Here is a 17729-nt window from a genome sequence, read left to right as displayed (position 1 = left end):
AGTTTTTTTCCCCATGAGTAAATAAATAAAAAGAATGCATAGGGCTTCCACTAGTAAGGCCTCTTTCACACTATGAAATAGTTCCGTTTAAGAACTTCCGTCACCAGTTCCTTTACTATATCGGCGAAACCCGGCCGTTACAAAACCCCTGACGGCCGTGACTAAATCGCATTGCAGCCTATGGGGTTTGGTAACTGCCCGTACTGCATGCAGTAATTTTTCTGCCACGATGTCCCGTCACTGTATAACGCCCGTAATGAATTGCGGGCATATACGGGTGCAAACGGGCAGTTACAAAACCCCATAGGCTGCAATGCGATTTAGTCACGGCCATCAGGGGTTTTATAACGGCCGGGTTTCGCTGATATAGTGACGGAACTGGTGATGGAAGTTCCTAAACGGAACTATTTCATAGTGTGAAAGAGGCCGAAGCCTAAAAATTCAATTGAAAAAAATAAAAATTGGAAACATTTTATTTTAAAAAACAAACAGCCCTCGTAAGCCATTTTATTAAAAGAAAAAAAAAATCCAGTTCATCCACAGTAATCCTCTGAATCCACCGTAATCCTCTGCATACACGGATCTAAAACAAGAAGAAAAAAAAAACCACAAAAAATTGTTTAGGACATTTTTGGCACTCTCCGCTGGGGAAAGTGCCCATAATGCAGTGTTTTCCCAAACAGAGAGCCTCCAATTGTTGCAAAACTACAACTCCCAGCATGCCCAGACAGCCTTTGGCTGTCTGGGCATGCTAGGAGTTGTAATATAGCAACAGCTGGAGTCTCCCTGTCTGAGAGGACACTGCCAGAAGGGTCTGTTCACATTATACAAAATGGACAATGTGAACAGAGACTCACACCCTTACCAGCCTGGCTCCCGTCTGTAGCTCCGCCCTAATGATGTCATCACTAGGGGGCAGAGCTGCATGGACCCAGGAGGGACAGGGAGTGAGGGAGGTAAGTGGACCTCATCTTCTGTATACACTTTATACAGATATCTATAGATAGCTGTATATACTGTATACCGCCCAAAGGGGCTATAGGAGCAGGGAGTCCTGTCAGTCTGGTGACAGGATTCCCGGCTTCTGTATAGTATACACGGGTACACTATGCCCCCCTGTATACTATACGGCCAGGGGAGCTGAGTAGTGATGCTATACATCACTCCTCATCTCCTTACACTCTGTGCACTGGGCGCTCAGCATCCAACCCACAGAGTGGTACCTGAAGACAGTGAGAAAACTGCCACAGGGGACAAATTTGGCTGTTTCCATACACATGAAAAACACCAGTAAAACTGCCAAAATGCAGGAAGAAGCTGTGGCAGTTTTTCCTGGCATTTTTGCTGGTGGGAAAAAAACCTCAGTGGAATCCTAGCCTTATGCTGAGCATCGAATTGAAAATTCTTTACAACTTTAAAGGAATAGTGCAGTGAAATATAACTTATCCCCTATCCAAAGGATAGGGGATAGGTTATAGATCAACGTGGTCCAACCACTGGGACCCCCCGTGATCTCCTGAACGGGGCCTTGGCAGTCTGTTGTTCCGACCCACCACAGGAGGCCGAGGCCGATACGCCCCTTCTGTGTATCTCTATGGGATACATGGAGAGAGTGTGTCGGCCACCGCTCCGTGCGGGCGTTGGCACGCACCCTTCCAGCAGACTGCCGGGCCCAGTTCAGGAGATCGCAGGAGGGTCCCAGTAGTCTGCCCCCCCCCATCTATCCTTTGGATAGGGGATAAGTTATATTTCACTACAAAACTCCTTTGAACAAATATGTTATGTACAGTTCAAACATTTCTATGTGCTCAGACTTCAGGAGACCCCCCACTCTAGTGCCTTCATGAACTCTTCTTCTGTAAAAGACAGCATCTTGGCTGATTCAATGTGCATCTGTAAAAGACAAATGAGAAAAATATATAATATAATTCAGTAACATATAAGGGATAAGCTTAATTGTAAGCCAATATCTAGCAAAATGAAAGGTTCCCATTCAAGTATATGTGACATCATTTGAGAAATAAACACGGCCCAGCTACTGGACTCTTGACAGCTGACTATATGTTTTTGGGGCTTCTTTTTTCTTCAGTCTGAAGCTTTTAATACTCAATTCTGCCTCTGTTCACATGAAACAAACATTTAGACATGTAGCAGGGCTGTAAAATGATCAGTGTGTAAAATGTGGTTTACAACTCGATTATTCCGGTCCATAGAGCAGCATAAAACCAAAGTTATTTTAGGTTTCAGAGACCTCTGGGATTTGGTTAGGAGAGCAAAATGCCTCATGGACCAACTTGTTTGTAAAAGATATATTTAGTGGACGATAGCAGTAAATGCATAATGCACCTGAAATTTAACAGGGCCTTTTACTTTCTCAGCCTCATTTCTAGCAGGTGTTACTTAACTTAAAAGGCCTCAAGGGGGAAATCAGTCGCCAGCCATATTAAATTAAACTATCCAAGAAAGAAATCTACACAGCCTCTAACTGGACTGTGACAAATAGGTAATTGATAACATTTAGGAACACTTCACAATACATATGTTGATTTTACACTCTGAGGTGGTCAGTCTGTTATAGAATAGGTACCTTTGTACCTTGGAGTTCCTGGGTCCACGCACACAGCAGTATCCTCCAAGTGCCCTTAAAGGGGTACTCCGGTGCGCCAACATTCTGAACATTTTGTTCAGAACACTCGGAGCCAGAGCCTGTGATCGTGATGACGTCGCAGCCACACACCCTCGTGACGTCACCCCCCCATTCATGTCTATGGGAGGGGGCGTGTCAGCAGACACGCCCCCTCCTATAGACATGAATGGAGGGGCGTGGTCTTGACGTCACAACCACTGCCGCAGGAACCCAGCGTTTGTTTAGAATATCAGGTGCTGCAGGAGATCGACGGGAACCCCCGCGATCAGACATATTATTCCCTAAACAAGTGAGTGATCCAGCTCACCTTCCCTGATGTACGGTGCTCGGACCGATGCCCGGCAAGGCATCCAATATTGAAAAAAAGGAGATTTTTTAACACTTACCGTAAAATCTCTTTCTCGAAGGATCCATTGGGGGACACAGACCGTGGGTGCATGCTGCTGTCTCTAGGAGATGTGACACTATGGCAACAAAAACAGTTGGCTCCTCCCAGAAGGATATACCCGCCTTCAGGCTCTGAGCCAATCAGTTTAAGTTCCAGATCAATAGGAGGAGACTAACAGGTCAAGAAAAACCCCAAACTGTCCGAGAACCAGAAGAAAAAACATAACTGAACACACCCTCGGACAGAGAACCAAGGAAAATCCCAAAAGGGTGGGAGCTGTGTCCCCCAATGGATCCTTCGAGAAAGAGATTTTACGGTAAGTGTTAAAAAATCTCCTTTTCTCTATCGGCTCCATTGGGGGACACAGACCGTTGGACGTACCAAAGCCGTCCCTTGGGTGGGCAGATAAGCAGTCAGGCAGAAGGCCGTTCCACTGCCGCCTGCAACACTTTACGGCCAAGACTAGCATCAGCCGATGCGAAGGTATGAACTCGGTAGAACCTCAAGAAAGTGTGCAAAGACGACCAGATAGCCGCCTTGCAAATCTGCGAGGCCGAGGCTCTATTCTGGAGAGCCCAGGATGCCCCAACAGAACGGGTAGAATGAGCCACAACCCTGAAAGGAGGAATCTTCCCCTTACAGCGATAGGCCTCCGAAATGGCAGACCGAATCCACCGAGAAATGGTGGCCTTGGAAGCAGGTTGTCCCTTGCGACGGCCTTCCGTAAGGACGAAAAAGGAATCACACTGACGAAACGAAGAAGTGATGGAGAGATAAGATCGAACAGCCCGAACTACATCCAGCTTGTGTAGTAAGCGCTCCTTAGGATGAGAAGAAGCAGGACAAAAAGATGGGAGGACAATGTCCTCATTGAGATGAAAGGCCGAAACCACCTTAGGCAAAAAGGAGGGATCTGGCCGGAAAACAACCTTGTCTTGGTGGATCACCAGAAACGGAGAACAGCAGGAGAGAGCTGCCAATTCAGACACCCTCTGGATGGTGGTGATAGCAACAAGAAACGCCACTTTCCAAGAAAGGAGGCGGAGAGACACCTCTCTAAGGGGCTCAAAGGGTGCACCCTGGAGGGCACTCAGAACCAGATTCAAGTCCCAAGGGGGAGAGGGTGACCGATAAGGAGGAACAGCATGCGTCACCCCTTGAAGGAAAGTCCGGACATGAGAATTAGAAGCCAGGGGCCGCTGGAAAAGAACAGTAAGGGCCGAAACCTGACCTTTAAGGGAACTGAGAGATAACCCAAGTTCCAACCCCGACTGCAAAAAGGAGAGAAGACGGGGAACCGAGAAGGTTACCGGGAAGAAGTCTTGAGCTTCACACCAACGAAAATAAGACCGCCAAGAACGGTGGTAAATTCTTGCAGAGGAGTACTTACGAGCCTTGAGCATTGTGTGAATGACTTGGGAAGAGAACCCGCGGGCCCTCAAAACCGCGGTCTCAACCGCCACGCCGTCAAATGCAGCGACTATAAATTGGGGTGGCAAAGAGGACCCTGAGAGAGCAGGTCCGGACGGAGCGGAAGGCTCAGTGGAGTGTCGTCCAGGAGCCTGACTACATTGGCGTACCACAACCTTCGGGGCCAATCTGGAGCTACCAAAATGGCGGGGACGTCCTCTGCCTTGAGCTTCCTCAGTACCCTGGGAAGGAGCGGAAGAGGAGGGAACAGATAGGGTAGGGCAAACCCGCCCAAGGAATCACTAGGGCGTCCACGGCCAGAGCCTGAGGGTCCCGGGACTTGGACACAAAAGGAAGGATCTTCCGATTGTGCCAGGATGCAAAGAGGTCCACGTCCGGAATGCCCCAGAGGTCGCAGAGTTGTGCGAAGACCTCTGGATGTAGAGACCACTCGCCGGGGTCGGGTGAGGTCCGACTGAGGAAGTACGCTTCCCAGTTGAGCATCCCGGAATATGAATCGCCGAAATGGCCGGAACCTTGCTCTCCGCCCAGGTGAGGTCCAAAATTGGACGCACAGAACCGTCTCTCTTGGGAACCACAAAAAGATTTGAATAGAAACCCCGAAACCGTTCCCCTGGAGGAACGGGAACAATAACCCCCTGAAGAAGCAGAGACTGGAGAGCCGCTCGAAATTGCTTCGCCAGAGGAGGAGACCGGGGGGCCCGGGAGCGAAAAAAAAGCGATCCCTCGGAAGGGAGGCGAATTCGATCCGGTACCCGTCGGACACCACATCCCTGACCCAAGAGTCCTGAATGTGAGAGGTCCAAATGTCTCGAAAAAACGAGACGACCTCCCACCCGAGAAGAAACCGCGGGTGGGGGCCTCACTTCATGCAGAAGTGGGCTTGCGGTTGCCTGATTTGGGTGCAAAGTGGCCGGACCGGTTGGAGTCAGACTTCCAAGATGGGCGTGGCCGGAACAAGGGAGCCTTCCTGTCCCGCGAGGGCGCCTGCCCGGACCTTTGCTGGAGCCAGAGGTCCGAAAGGACCGAAAGGAAAAGGGCTTCCTTTGGGAAGTAGGGCGAGCCTTATTTTGAGGTAACAAGGAACTCTTACCTCCCGTTGCCTTAGAGATAATTTCATCAAGACGTTTGCCAAAAAGACGGCCGCCCGTAAAGGGAAGCTCAGTGAGAGACTTTTTGGAAGCGGCATCCGCATTCCAAGCTTTAAGCCACATAGAGCGGCGGAGAGCCGCTAGGTGACCCACAGCAAAAGCAGAACAACGGGCTGCCTGCATGGAAGGTGTGCACAGGAAGTCCCCAGATTTAGAGCATTGGAGAGCCAGAGCAGATAGATTCTCCGGGGGGGGGATTCCGCTAAGATATCCTGATGGAGCTTTTGGAAGCCTCGTCCACCAGTTCACCAGGGGAATGTGAATGAGTAGAGGCAGTCCTGGAGGGGGGCGACCCTGACCGAGTACGCGGCTCTGGCGTGGCAGAGCGGCGACTCCGAGAACGTCCTCTAGAGGAACAACGTTTGTGCCCAGATGACCGGGGGGGGGGGGGGGGGGGTCGGGACCCACGAGGGGAACGCTCACATCTATCTGAAGACTCAATGGAAGAGTCAGACGAGGCACCCCTAGGACGCTTGTGAGAGCGTGAAGCATGTGAAGACGAGGAACGGGCCCTTCCAGAGGTCCTGCGCAGGGAAGACCCCTTCAAGGCGGACACCACTTCCCGGGAGGCCTCAGCCACCGAACGGGAGACTTTGGTCAAGTCAGCCATGTACTGGGACAGGGAAGAAACCCAGGCTGGTGGAGAGGCTGAACCCACCGGGACCGAAGGGACATCAGGGGGTACCAGGGGGTCTGGGGGAGCAGTGGAGCAGGCAGGGCAAGTGGTCTCAGCAGAGCCAGACATCTTGGTATTACAGTGCTTACAGAGATAGTAAGTCACGGAAGTTCCAGGTTTCTGTTTAGAGGAAGGAAGAGCTCTGGATACGGACATAATGTAGAAAGAAAAAAGGAGATAGGAACTTTCACCACCCTAGTCTGTGTCCCCTGTCAGCTGCAGTGAGGAGAACTCGCTCTGAGCAGCTAGAAAGAGAGTGAACAGGCCAGCCAATAGGAAGAGAGGGGCGTGCCTGAAGCAAGGCCCTCACTAACTGACCCCTTCTAACTGAAAATCGCGCCCACGCCGCTTATTGGAGGCTGCTTAGCGCCTCTGAGAGCTCCTAGCCCTGTGGACGGAGCTATAGACGACCTTAAAGAACTGTCATGGCACCCGCTCCTTGTCCCAAGCGCACCTGACGGCCGTTTATGTGCCCAGGGGAAGAGAATGGGCGGACAAAGCGCCGGCAGAGGCTGCCGGTGAAAGAGAAAGTAAGCCGGCACTGAAGCGCCCGGCTCACGGCAGCGCAGCGGCTATCAGCCGCATATAAGGCACTGCCAACAAAACGAAAGTAAACCGGCGCTGAGAGCGTCCGGCCCGATACAGCGCCGCGGCTGACAGCCGCATATAAGGTGCTGACATGGTAGAACAAGCACACACACACGCACACACACATAAGTGAAGTGCACGAAGCACACACACAAACACACATAAGTGTAGTGCCCCATAAAAAATGCCCCCCCAGGTGCCACTGCTCCCCCAGAATAAAGTACAGCCCTTGCATAGGCTAGCCCATAAAGTGTAGGTGGGCCAAAACAGGGGTCTCCAGAGGTTGCGAGTTCGTACCTATGGAGAAAAAAGGGGGGAAAGTACTTAGCTCAGTCAGAAGAACTTACCTAAAGGAGTCTTCAGTGAAGTCTTCAGTCAGCTTTAGTTACCTGCATCACACCTGGCTGCTATGCACGAGCGAGGCGAGCAGGTAAATAGGGGGACCCGGACCCATGAGGTACCACCCAAGCGCTGACCGTTGGCGAGGGGGGGTTAAAAGCGCATATACGCAATGTCTGTGCCCCCTCACTCGCAATGGGGAAACTGGGAACCGCAGTCCCTGAGTCCCCACCTGAAAACAGAAAAGAAAAGGAATAAAAAACTAACACGTCCCTAACTAGGAAAACAAAAAAACAGAAGACTTGGTCTGGAGCAGTCCAGATCATGTCCACCTCCTTCAGACACTAAGCTTAAACTGATTGGCTCAGAGCCTGAAGGCAGGTATATCCTGCTGGGAGGAGCAAACTGTTTTTGTTGCCATAGTGTCACATCTCCTAGAGACAGCAGCATACACCCACGGTCTGTGTCCCCCAATGGAGCCGATAGAGAAAGAATGTACGGAGGGTCCAGCACTTCGTTGCAAGCAGCTTTATTGAAGATACATCACACCATAAAAACGACAGTCAGTCAGACATGTTTCGAGTGCAAGCGCTCTGCCTCGGTGACCACCTGGTTACCGAGGAAGAGTGCTTGCGCTCAAAACATTTCTGACTGACTGTCGTTTTTATGGTGTGATGTATCTTCAATAAAGCTGCTTGCAATGAAAAGCTGGACCCTCCGTACATTCTTTCATCTTATTCCCTATCCATAAGATGCCTAGTAATGGAGTAGGGCTTTAAATTGTTTTAGATAGGTGTAATGCAGCCACATTTTATCATTCACCGCCACACAGGACATCTAGGTCAAAATGCAGATGCTAACGCATGTTCACATTATGGACAACTAAAACCAAAATGTAGAGCTGCTTTCTATCTAGTATGGTTTTACATTGCATACCTTTTGCCTTTTTAAAATATCAATAAGCTTGAGTTGTTTTTTAAATCCAGCCATCAATTCTGCTTTCTGCTTCTCAAGCTTCTTATTTTCAAGTTTCAATTCTTCAATCTTTTTCCTCTCTTGGTTAGCGATATCCTAGTACAAAGTCAGAAGCATTCGCTGTATTACTTTTATATCAATCGATTCTCTTCAACAAAACATAAACCAGACACCCACACATGAGACATAATGAGAATGTTCTTGATATATGGTTATTTGATATGATCTAGCCCAATCAGCAGTCACATTAACCCCTTAAAGTAGTATTCTCATGTGAAGAAATTACCCCTATGCATAAGATAGAGGATAACAAGGCGATTGGTGGAAGTCCAACTACTGGAACTCCCCCTGATTCAGAGAACAGTGACAAAATTGTCTCTGGAATGAACAGAGCATGCCATAAGTGTGTGGCCAGCACTCCATTCATCCTCTGTGGGGCTTCCAAACATTGCCAAATCCCACCAATCATGTGAATAGGGGCTATATTCCTTTTACTGCATAACAAAACAAAAAAAAAGTGAATGTGAAATGTGGAAGAAAAAAAATGCAAATTTAAAAACTTGGGGGTGGGGGCTATGTTTTTATGCTGTTTACCACGTGGAAAACCTGACATGTTCTCTTTATTTTGCAGGTGAGTATGATTACAATAACAACTTAAAAGGCCTCAGAAAAAATAGAGAAACAATCTGATTGGTTGCTATAGGCAAGTGGTCAACTTTTTCTCTACACAGGCTTTAAATGGGCACTGTCAGATACAAAAACTTTTGATATGCTGTAAAGCATGCAAAACCAATAGGTTTTTCAATTGCTTTAATTAGAAAATTTCAGTATTTCATACTGAAAAAGCCAGTCAAACAACTGCCCCCCCCTGCCTGCTTGGACACATACTTGTCCTGCTGTGTCCATGAGTCATCACCTATGTCATGGACACACTTCCTTGATTGACCGCTGAGCGCAGGGCTCACAGCTGGAGGAAAAATCCTCCCACTGTCAGCTTGTGTTCCGCTACTGTCAGTGAGGACAAGCTGGGAGTTGTAGTTTTGCTAATGCTAGGGGAGATGTGAGCAGACCGCATACTGAGGGAGGGGGCGGAGACCTGCACAGTGAGGCCACGCCCCCTGACTTTGAGAGGAATTCAGACTAGTGAGCTAAATTAAAAGTGTAATAAAAAAATAAATAAAGGTGCTAGACACATAAAAATTAGATGTACACGGTCAGGATTAGGTACTGGGTGATATATATATATATATATATATATATAAAAAAAAATTTGTAGGATCTGACAGGTACGCTTTAATGAATCTCTCTATGTAGTGTAGAATCTGCATGTTTGCTGCAGACTTAGTAACAAGTTTTCTACCCGGTGTAGCAAACCCATTGCCCATTGGATGTGACACCTGTCAATGTACCTTTAGAATGCACCGTATTTTACATAGATCAGTCTGCTATCTGCGCATGATTTGCATTTTGCCAGGATACACTATTATGTAAGTGTGAACAGAGCCTTAGGTCACAGAGTCACTGGGTTGTTCTAAATTGTATGCACATACAATTAGAAAGATGCTAAAGTTTACATTATACAACAGTACATAAAACTCTTTAAAAACATGGTGTGCAATTCAAGATATTGTCCTAATACATATTATATTATGCTACCTAAAAAACAATTTCCATGATGTGTGCGGAAATGAAAAGCCCAAATTCAGTTAAAATACCTTGTTACTTTGTTTAAGTTTATTGAGTTCCATTTTGTATTTATCTGCTTCCTCCATGGCTCTGTTCAGGCGAACCTCGGTTGCACTTTGATTGCTCGCAGACTGTTTCTGTATTCTTTTAACATTTTCCAGTTCCTAAATCAGATAGAAACATGATTAGTCTGTAATTGGCTTATGACAAAGAAACCCAGGTACAGTGGTGCTCTACCTTTGGTCAAGTCCCACTTTTGATTAATCTATGTGGAGAGAATACAGACTCGGCTCGGCATTGCATGATTTGGTGTTTTGTGCATGTCTTGCTGGTGAGTGGTGAGTGGAGGAGCAATAGAATGTAACGGTGGATGGGGGTGCTCTTACTTAGAACAAAAATATGCACTGTCATGAAATCAAAAAATTGATATGTTGTAGTACTTAAGTACTACAACATATGTCTAATATACTTAAATTAAAAAAGTGATTTTAAAACAGTTTAAAATCCCTTTTAAATTCGGCCACTAGGGGTCGCCCTCCTAGTGGCCGAATGCATTCGGCAGTGACGTCACTAATGAATTTCGACTCGTTGAAGCCTGGCAACGAGTCAGAATCAGACAGGCGGGAGCGAGCACTTTGAAGGAAGAGGACGTGCGCAGGCTCCCTGGCCTCGCACGCCGGCCCCGGCGACAGGTAAAATTACTGTTCTCAATGCTTATGCTTTTGCGGGGGGAGTAGTGGGTTTAGCGGCGCAGCAGGGCCAGGGGGGTTGCGGGCTGCGCGGTGGGATGTGCGGCCATCACGGTGTTCACCTATACAGTATGCCTCCAGTTGTTTCCCCACTACAACTCCCAGCATGCCCTGACAGCCAATAGATGTCAGGGCAAGCTGGGAGTTGCAGTGGGGAAACAGCTGGAGGCGCCCTGTATAGGTGAACTACGGGCAGAAGTGTCGGCCCCAGCAGGCATCAGTGACGTGGTGCCTGCTGGGGAAGTCTGCCTGGTAGTGAGCACACTACCAGGCAGACAAAAAGGCATTTTTAATATGTAAAAAAAAAAAAATTAAAGGCAGGGAGGGGGTTAGGGATAGATGGGTAATAGGCAGGGACAGAAAAAAGAAAAAAAAAGTGATGGTGGGAGCTACCCTTTAAGTGAAGTCACACTTTTGATTAACATTAGTTAGAATATAAAGCTACCACAAAAACATAAAGTAGCTTGAAAAAAGGAGATTTTGTTTCTGCAATATATATATATATATATATATATAAATAGATATATATATATATATATATATATACACACACATATAAAACTCTGTGTGTCTTCCAGAATCACGTCCAAACGTCTACACGTTACTTATATGTCAACAACAAATATAGGATAGGTAATTTAACTCTTACCCACCCCCCATTTGCCAGGGTAGGGGTTTTTGTTTAAAGTCCCATACAAGTCAGTGGAAATATATGTTACTGCATAACTTCCAAACGGCTGGAGATATTTCAATAATACTTGGTCACGTTACTTATATTGTCCACTTAAAATATAGGTTACCGTAGTTTATTTAACCTTAACTACCCATTTGTGAAGGTCAGGGTTTTTGTTTAAAATACACATATTACGGGTCGGGATAGGCGGTCTAGATATTATGAGGACGGGATAGGAGGTCGGGATAGGAGGACAGGAAATGAGGTTGAGATAGGAAGTCGGGATAGGAGGGTGGGATATAAAGTCTGGATATGAGGACTGGATATGAAGTCGAAATAGGAGGTCGGGATAGGAGGTCAGGATATGGGGACTGGATAGGAGGTCAAGATATGAGATCGGGATAAGAGGACAGGATATGAGGTTGAGATAGGAGGATGGGATATGAGGTCAAGATAGGAGGTCGGGATATGAGTACAGGATAGGAGGTCGAGATAGGAGGACAGGATAGGAGGTCGAGATAGGATGACGGGATAGGAGGTCAGAATATGAGGTTGAGATAAGAGGACAGAATATGAGGTCGAGATAGGAGGATGGGATAGGAGGACGGGTTATGAGAATGGGATATGGGGTTGGGATATGGGGTTGGGATATGACAACAACATACGAGGACGGGATATGAACTCAAAAGCTTCATCCTTTGTTGATTTTCCTCCCCAACAAGGATTAGGAAGGAAAAACTGGGCAACGCTGGGTACTCAGCTAGTTTAAACTTTAAAATGAAGAATACATAACATGAGGACAGAATATGAGGTCCAGATAGGAGGATGGGATAGGAGGACGGGTTATGAGAATGGGATATGGGGTTGGGATATGACAACAACATATGAGGACGGGATATGAAGTCAAAAGCTTCCTCCTTTGTTGATTTTCCTCCCCAACAAGGATTAGGAAGGAAAAACTGGGCAACGCTGGGTACTCAGCTAGTTTAAACTTTAAAATGAAGAATACATAACATGATGCTACATTTTACACTGGTAGACTAGATAGTCAATCCTCTTTTTAAAATAGTGGAGCTAGTACGTTAATCCACTACTCTTCGGGGAATGCAACATTTTACTCCACATTCATTTTAAAACTGCATTATTAAATTAACCCTTTAGAGTGGTGGCAAAGTGATTTTTAGGCTCTCACTGCTGTAAGAGAACCAATAAGAGTCCCCTCAATTGTGCACAGCTATTTCTAATTCTCTCTGGTTCAGGTGTCAGGAACAAAGCTGGAATGTTTGCTAGTAGTACATACACATGACTTCCTCACTTACTTGTCTGGCTAATGAGGAGAGTACAGCACCTAGTCTTTACTGCTATGCCATGACATAGTGCTGGTGAAAGTGCACTGGACTGAACAGGCTAGTACTATGGTGGTTGATGATTTACAATACACACTTGGAGGAAGCAAGGGTTAAGGATGCACTGGCTTTGCAAGGAGCTATTTGACCAGAAATAAAAGAAACAGCAGCAGCACAGCAAGGAGGGGCTATGATGATGGGTGGGAAGGGAATATTACATTTAATACATACAATAGTAGGAACACAAGGACAGCTGCCCAGAACATGACGGGTGGCCAGACATGAGAGGAAAACCATAATTTACCTTTAAGACATAATGTGGACTCTCTGGAGGAGGCATGCAAGCTAACAGCCAGCCTCCCACATTCTAAAAACATACTGAGATTAGATTGTGAGCCCCAAAATGGATAGAAAAGGATGCGATCTCTGTACTGCGCTGCAAAATAGGTTAGCATTATGTAAATAAAATTAATAAAAATAATAGCATACAATAACAAATCCACTGACAGCACTCCTGGATTTACAAAATTTACCATTAACAGCATTATTCATTTTGGGGAATACAGTCACTTCTACCAAATTAAATCAGCCGGTAGTCTTCTGTGGAAAACTTTGTTCTAGGTCATGAATTACAGACTTCCATTTGTAAAGAGTGACTCCTATTATAACTTTTCTTGCATCAATGCGATCATCAATCAAGGTTTTCCTCTCCTCACTCCTGGAAAAAGCCGCTCCTGGGGCAACGCGTCGGAGTTGTGGTGTGGGGCTGGGGTGAGTCCTGTGGTTATTGTACGAGCCTGCTCTTCTACTATCCATCTTCCTCACCTATTGTAGATTTTATCTGCTGCTAGTTTTGAGAAACTTGCTGCTAGTTGCACCAGCACTTTCTTCCCTTGTGTTTTGCAGATTTACATATATTGTCACTCGTTTCTCATTAATTTTTTGGCACAACATTGCACTTTATCTATTTGATTTTTGTTATGTTATCTCTCATAGAGGGCACTGCATTTGATTTGTTTGCTTCGCACGGTTGTTGTTTACACTTGTATTTGCTGCTATTTCATAGCACTTTCCCCTTATTTGCACTAGCACTTTATATGAGTTTAAGTCAGGATCCTTGCTTTATCTCCCTTGACCTATTATTTTATATTTTTATACCCCCTGCTCACACAGGATCTCTCACCCCAGTACCCCTCTTGTTTTTACAATTTTTTTTAACATTATTTACCTATTGATATTATTATGAATTTAATGAATTGAATAAAACAATATTTTTAACTATATATTGTAGTTGGTTTTACCTTGCTCTGGGGTTTTCACATGTTTGGTGTGGTCTACACACCTTTAGGTGTTATCCTAAATGAGACATAAGTCAGGTCTCCCACGTTACTGATGAGTTTTAGAATACCTGTATGTGCTGACAGCATGTACTAAATACAATATTATCTGACACAATATAGTCCAAATTTAGCGATCTGTCTGAAACAGAAAAAAAAAAAAGTGCCCAATTTTTGGTTCAGACAAACAGCACCAAATCACCGCTCAGCTTTCTTTTTACCAGAGCAATTTTAGAGAAGTGAAAGCTGAGCTGTGACTTGTTGCTATCAGACACATTTTTGCCTTGATAAATCTGGGCCAATATGTGAAATAAGGCACTCCACATTTACAATATTGAAAAGGAGGCCACAAATACCCTCTAAGTTTACACAGCGTAACAAATGTGTGCATATTTTATTTATAAATGTTCAGTCTTTTTATGCTGTAATTGGTCTACTAATCATGTAAAAAAATGACATCAAAATTATAGCTGAAAATTTGAGCAAAAATAAAATATGCACGCATTTATTACACTTTGTAAACCTGGCCTAAGGCATCCTCAATTTGTGCAAACAATACATATAAAACTTTCCTCTTTTTCTCATTTGCGTTTCACACGGCAGAATTTCTGCTCTGATTTCTGCATGAAAAATCTGCAGTAAGTTATGCAGAAATTAATTTTCCATTCACTTCAATTCCTTCAGCAGAAATTCTGCTGTGTAAATGGGACAGAGGAATCCCATCAAAGTATCTTTGCTATATATTATTCAGATTTTTTTTATGCGGAATTCCATGAAGAAATTCTGGTGTGTCAACATAGCCTAATAACTCTAAATGTTTGTTACCACGGTATACTCATTGGCTGACATTTATCATTGTCTTTAGACAGTTTTTTGTGTCTCGAAAAGGCTCAAAAAAGGCTAAAGCAGGGTTTATTTGTGCCTTTTTTGAGCCTTTTGGTTTACACATTTCTGCTGATTTTGAGTTGCAATCCACTGATTGTGGCAATACACGTGATATGGAAGGGATTTATCAACTGCGCCTTTTCGTGAAAAGGTGCAAAATAGGCGCAAAGCCACTGAAAATTCTCTAAAATGACACCAGCCCAGACTTAGCTTAGCTTTTTGGTGTATGTGAAGAGAGAAATTTCAGAAAAAATGTGACCTGCACAAAATTTATCATATGCTCTGAGACCATTTAATAGATTTGGTGCTCCTACACATAACCAGCACACAAAAAAGGTGTAGAAAAATGCTTCACTTACACCTACAATGATGAATGCCGGCCATTGTGCCATCAGAAAACTACCTGTTGCTTAAATCAGGTTTTTATGGCAACCATTTTTATTTTATTTTTTACAGAATTTGTGGTGATGTTTTTTCTAGTTTTTCATTTTTCTATCTATATTTTATAGTAATCCTAAAATCTTGCAGTTTTCATTTTGGCTAAAACTCAACTGTACAGATAATTTCCTAGTAAAGACCTTCTTTACAGCACAGACAGAATTACTGTAAAAGGTGACACCAGTAAAGAGATATTCATAATTGACAGCAGAGATCAGCATCCCTCCTCCCCTGTAGATTGACCTGAATGGGACAGGCCCTGTCCATTGTCGTTTATTTCCATGGGTCCTGCTGTAAAGCATATCGCAAAATGCTGTTAAGAACAGCTCTGGCAAGCCCGGGTCATAGACAGGGTCAATTTGATTCTATTGAACGAGAAATTAGCTGCTATTCGGGATGACTACTATTTATCGCTTTACTATTTTGTGGACTCCTTGGATGTCATCTTCCCATTACTCTCCACTACAACATTGTATGTCTCTCTATTAGTTGAGCACTGGTTCTTTTGTGGCGAGGGGTGACCATCCATGCCCCCTTTTTTTTTTTTTTTTTACACTGTCAAACAATGTTTTTGATGTACTCAGTCTTCTATTGACATTTTTTTGCCTCTATGCTTTACGCCCGTGTGACGGGCTATTTTTATTGTTCAGTGTCCTCCTTACTTTTTTGGGATGTGTGGCGGCCCATAAGGGCACAGTTTCAACTTTTTACTCTGGTTTCTTGTAATGCTACTTACAGCTCCAATAAAAGCTTCATGGTTTGACTATTAAAAAAAAGCTCTGCAGAAAAGCTTCTTAATGCAGAGTTTCTGTGCTCTCTTTTATTTAGATTGCTCAGTCCCTTGGTGCCATTTTGGGAGACATTTTAACCAGGCCCATTTAAGGCAGCTGTAACATAAGTGCAGTTCTCATTGCTAATTTTAATAACTATCTAATAACTATCTGTGTAACTGGCATTGCCCAATCTTCCTACCTAATCCTTGTGGGGGAGGAAAAGCAACAATGACACTCTTGTCCTCATATCTCAGGGGTGTGGAAATGTGATTAAAAAAAAACTACTTGTCCACAGGACTAAAACGGAGCAAAATCTAATTGTCCTTCATGACGATCCACTTGTCCGGGCCAATTTTCAGTTTTACACTCTCGTTTTTTCCCCCCTCGCCCTATAATAGTCATAAATACCTACTATAATGATACCTTTTAATTTTTCAATAACATATGCTCCGAATCAAAAAAAAATAATAATTATATATAAATTTAAATAGTAAAAGATAATTTAATTTTCCATGTCTGCACAAAGAAAGAACACGTTCATTCATTGTGGGAGTCCGCATGGAATGCATAGCTGCTGTTTGCAGAATGTCGTGTGAACATAGCCTTATAGTGCACGTGAACCGGATTAAAACTATACAGAGTGTATTAGCTTCTGTTGCTAATATGTACATGCAGATTTCCACTTCCAGCAGAGTCCCATTGTTTTAAATAGGGTTTTGCTGCTCTGTGCAAACTGTGGAATTACTGCAGTGAAATTCTGCCAGCAGAACAGACGTCTGCTTACGGAATGAACATGTTCATTCTTTGGCCAGGAGTCCGCCAGACTGAGGCACATGTTTATGCGGTCCTACTGCCGGTGATGTGTGTAGCGCCTGCTGCAAGCAGACATTTAGCCAACGGACTGGTAGGTTGCTCAACCCATCTAATTATTAACTGTGCAGAAAATATGAACCAAATCAATTATATTTATTCATACAAACTGGAATTTTTTTTGTTTATTCAAAATAAAAGAAATTTGACATCAACTGATTGCAATTTTATTATGTGTTCTTAATATGAAAGCTTATGAGTGAATTGTATATATTCACTCTATATATCTATTTTCATAAGAGGTCTGTGTCTGTTTACAAAGAGGTTAGCACTTCTCTTTTCCATTGTACAACTGATTATTTACTATGCCTATGTTATATTTATATTTACCATTTTTGTACAATACCAGGAGATAGCATAACAACTGCCACAGAGATGTCCCCTGACACCAAATCTCCTAATCCACCCACCAATCCTAATACTTGTCTATACAACAACATGTATCTTTTTTTTTTTACACTGCTTTAATAACCCCTTAAAGACCAAGCCCGTTTTCAACTTAAGGACCAGGCCAATTTTATTTTTGCATTTTTGTTTTTTCCTCCTCGCCTTCTAAAATCTATAACTTTTTATATTTCCATCCCCAGACCCATATCAGAGCTTGTTTTTTGAGTGACCAATTGTACTTTGTAATGACACCTCTCATTTTTCCATAAAATGTATGGAACCCCCAAAAATTCTTTTTTTAGGGAGGAAATTTTAATGAAAACCACAATTTAGCAAATTTTGGAGGGTTTAGTTTTCACACTGTACACTTTACCGTAAAAATTACATATT

General features: G+C 44.2%; 1 protein-coding gene across 2 annotated transcripts in view; it reads right to left on the bottom strand.

Moving 5' to 3' along the window:
- Positions 1 to 384: 384 nt before the first annotated feature.
- The window catches only part of TEX9 (testis expressed 9), a 47125-nt gene continuing 29780 nt past the window's right edge, over positions 385 to 17729 (bottom strand). For both annotated transcript variants that reach the window (XM_056572383.1, XM_056572384.1), the window contains 3 exons: positions 9911 to 10045; positions 8157 to 8291; positions 385 to 1893 (listed from right to left, as the gene is read on the bottom strand). In XM_056572383.1, the coding sequence (XP_056428358.1) occupies positions 1816 to 1893; positions 8157 to 8291; positions 9911 to 10045 (348 nt within the window). In that variant the 3' untranslated portion in view covers positions 385 to 1815. The remainder of the gene's footprint in view (positions 1894 to 8156; positions 8292 to 9910; positions 10046 to 17729) is intronic.

Source organism: Hyla sarda, chromosome 4 (assembly GCF_029499605.1).
Source record: "Hyla sarda isolate aHylSar1 chromosome 4, aHylSar1.hap1, whole genome shotgun sequence".
NCBI classification, from domain to species: Eukaryota; Metazoa; Chordata; class Amphibia; order Anura; family Hylidae; genus Hyla; species Hyla sarda.
The sequence above is the reverse complement of the archived record's forward strand: the minus strand, read 5'-3'. Positions and strand labels throughout refer to the sequence as shown.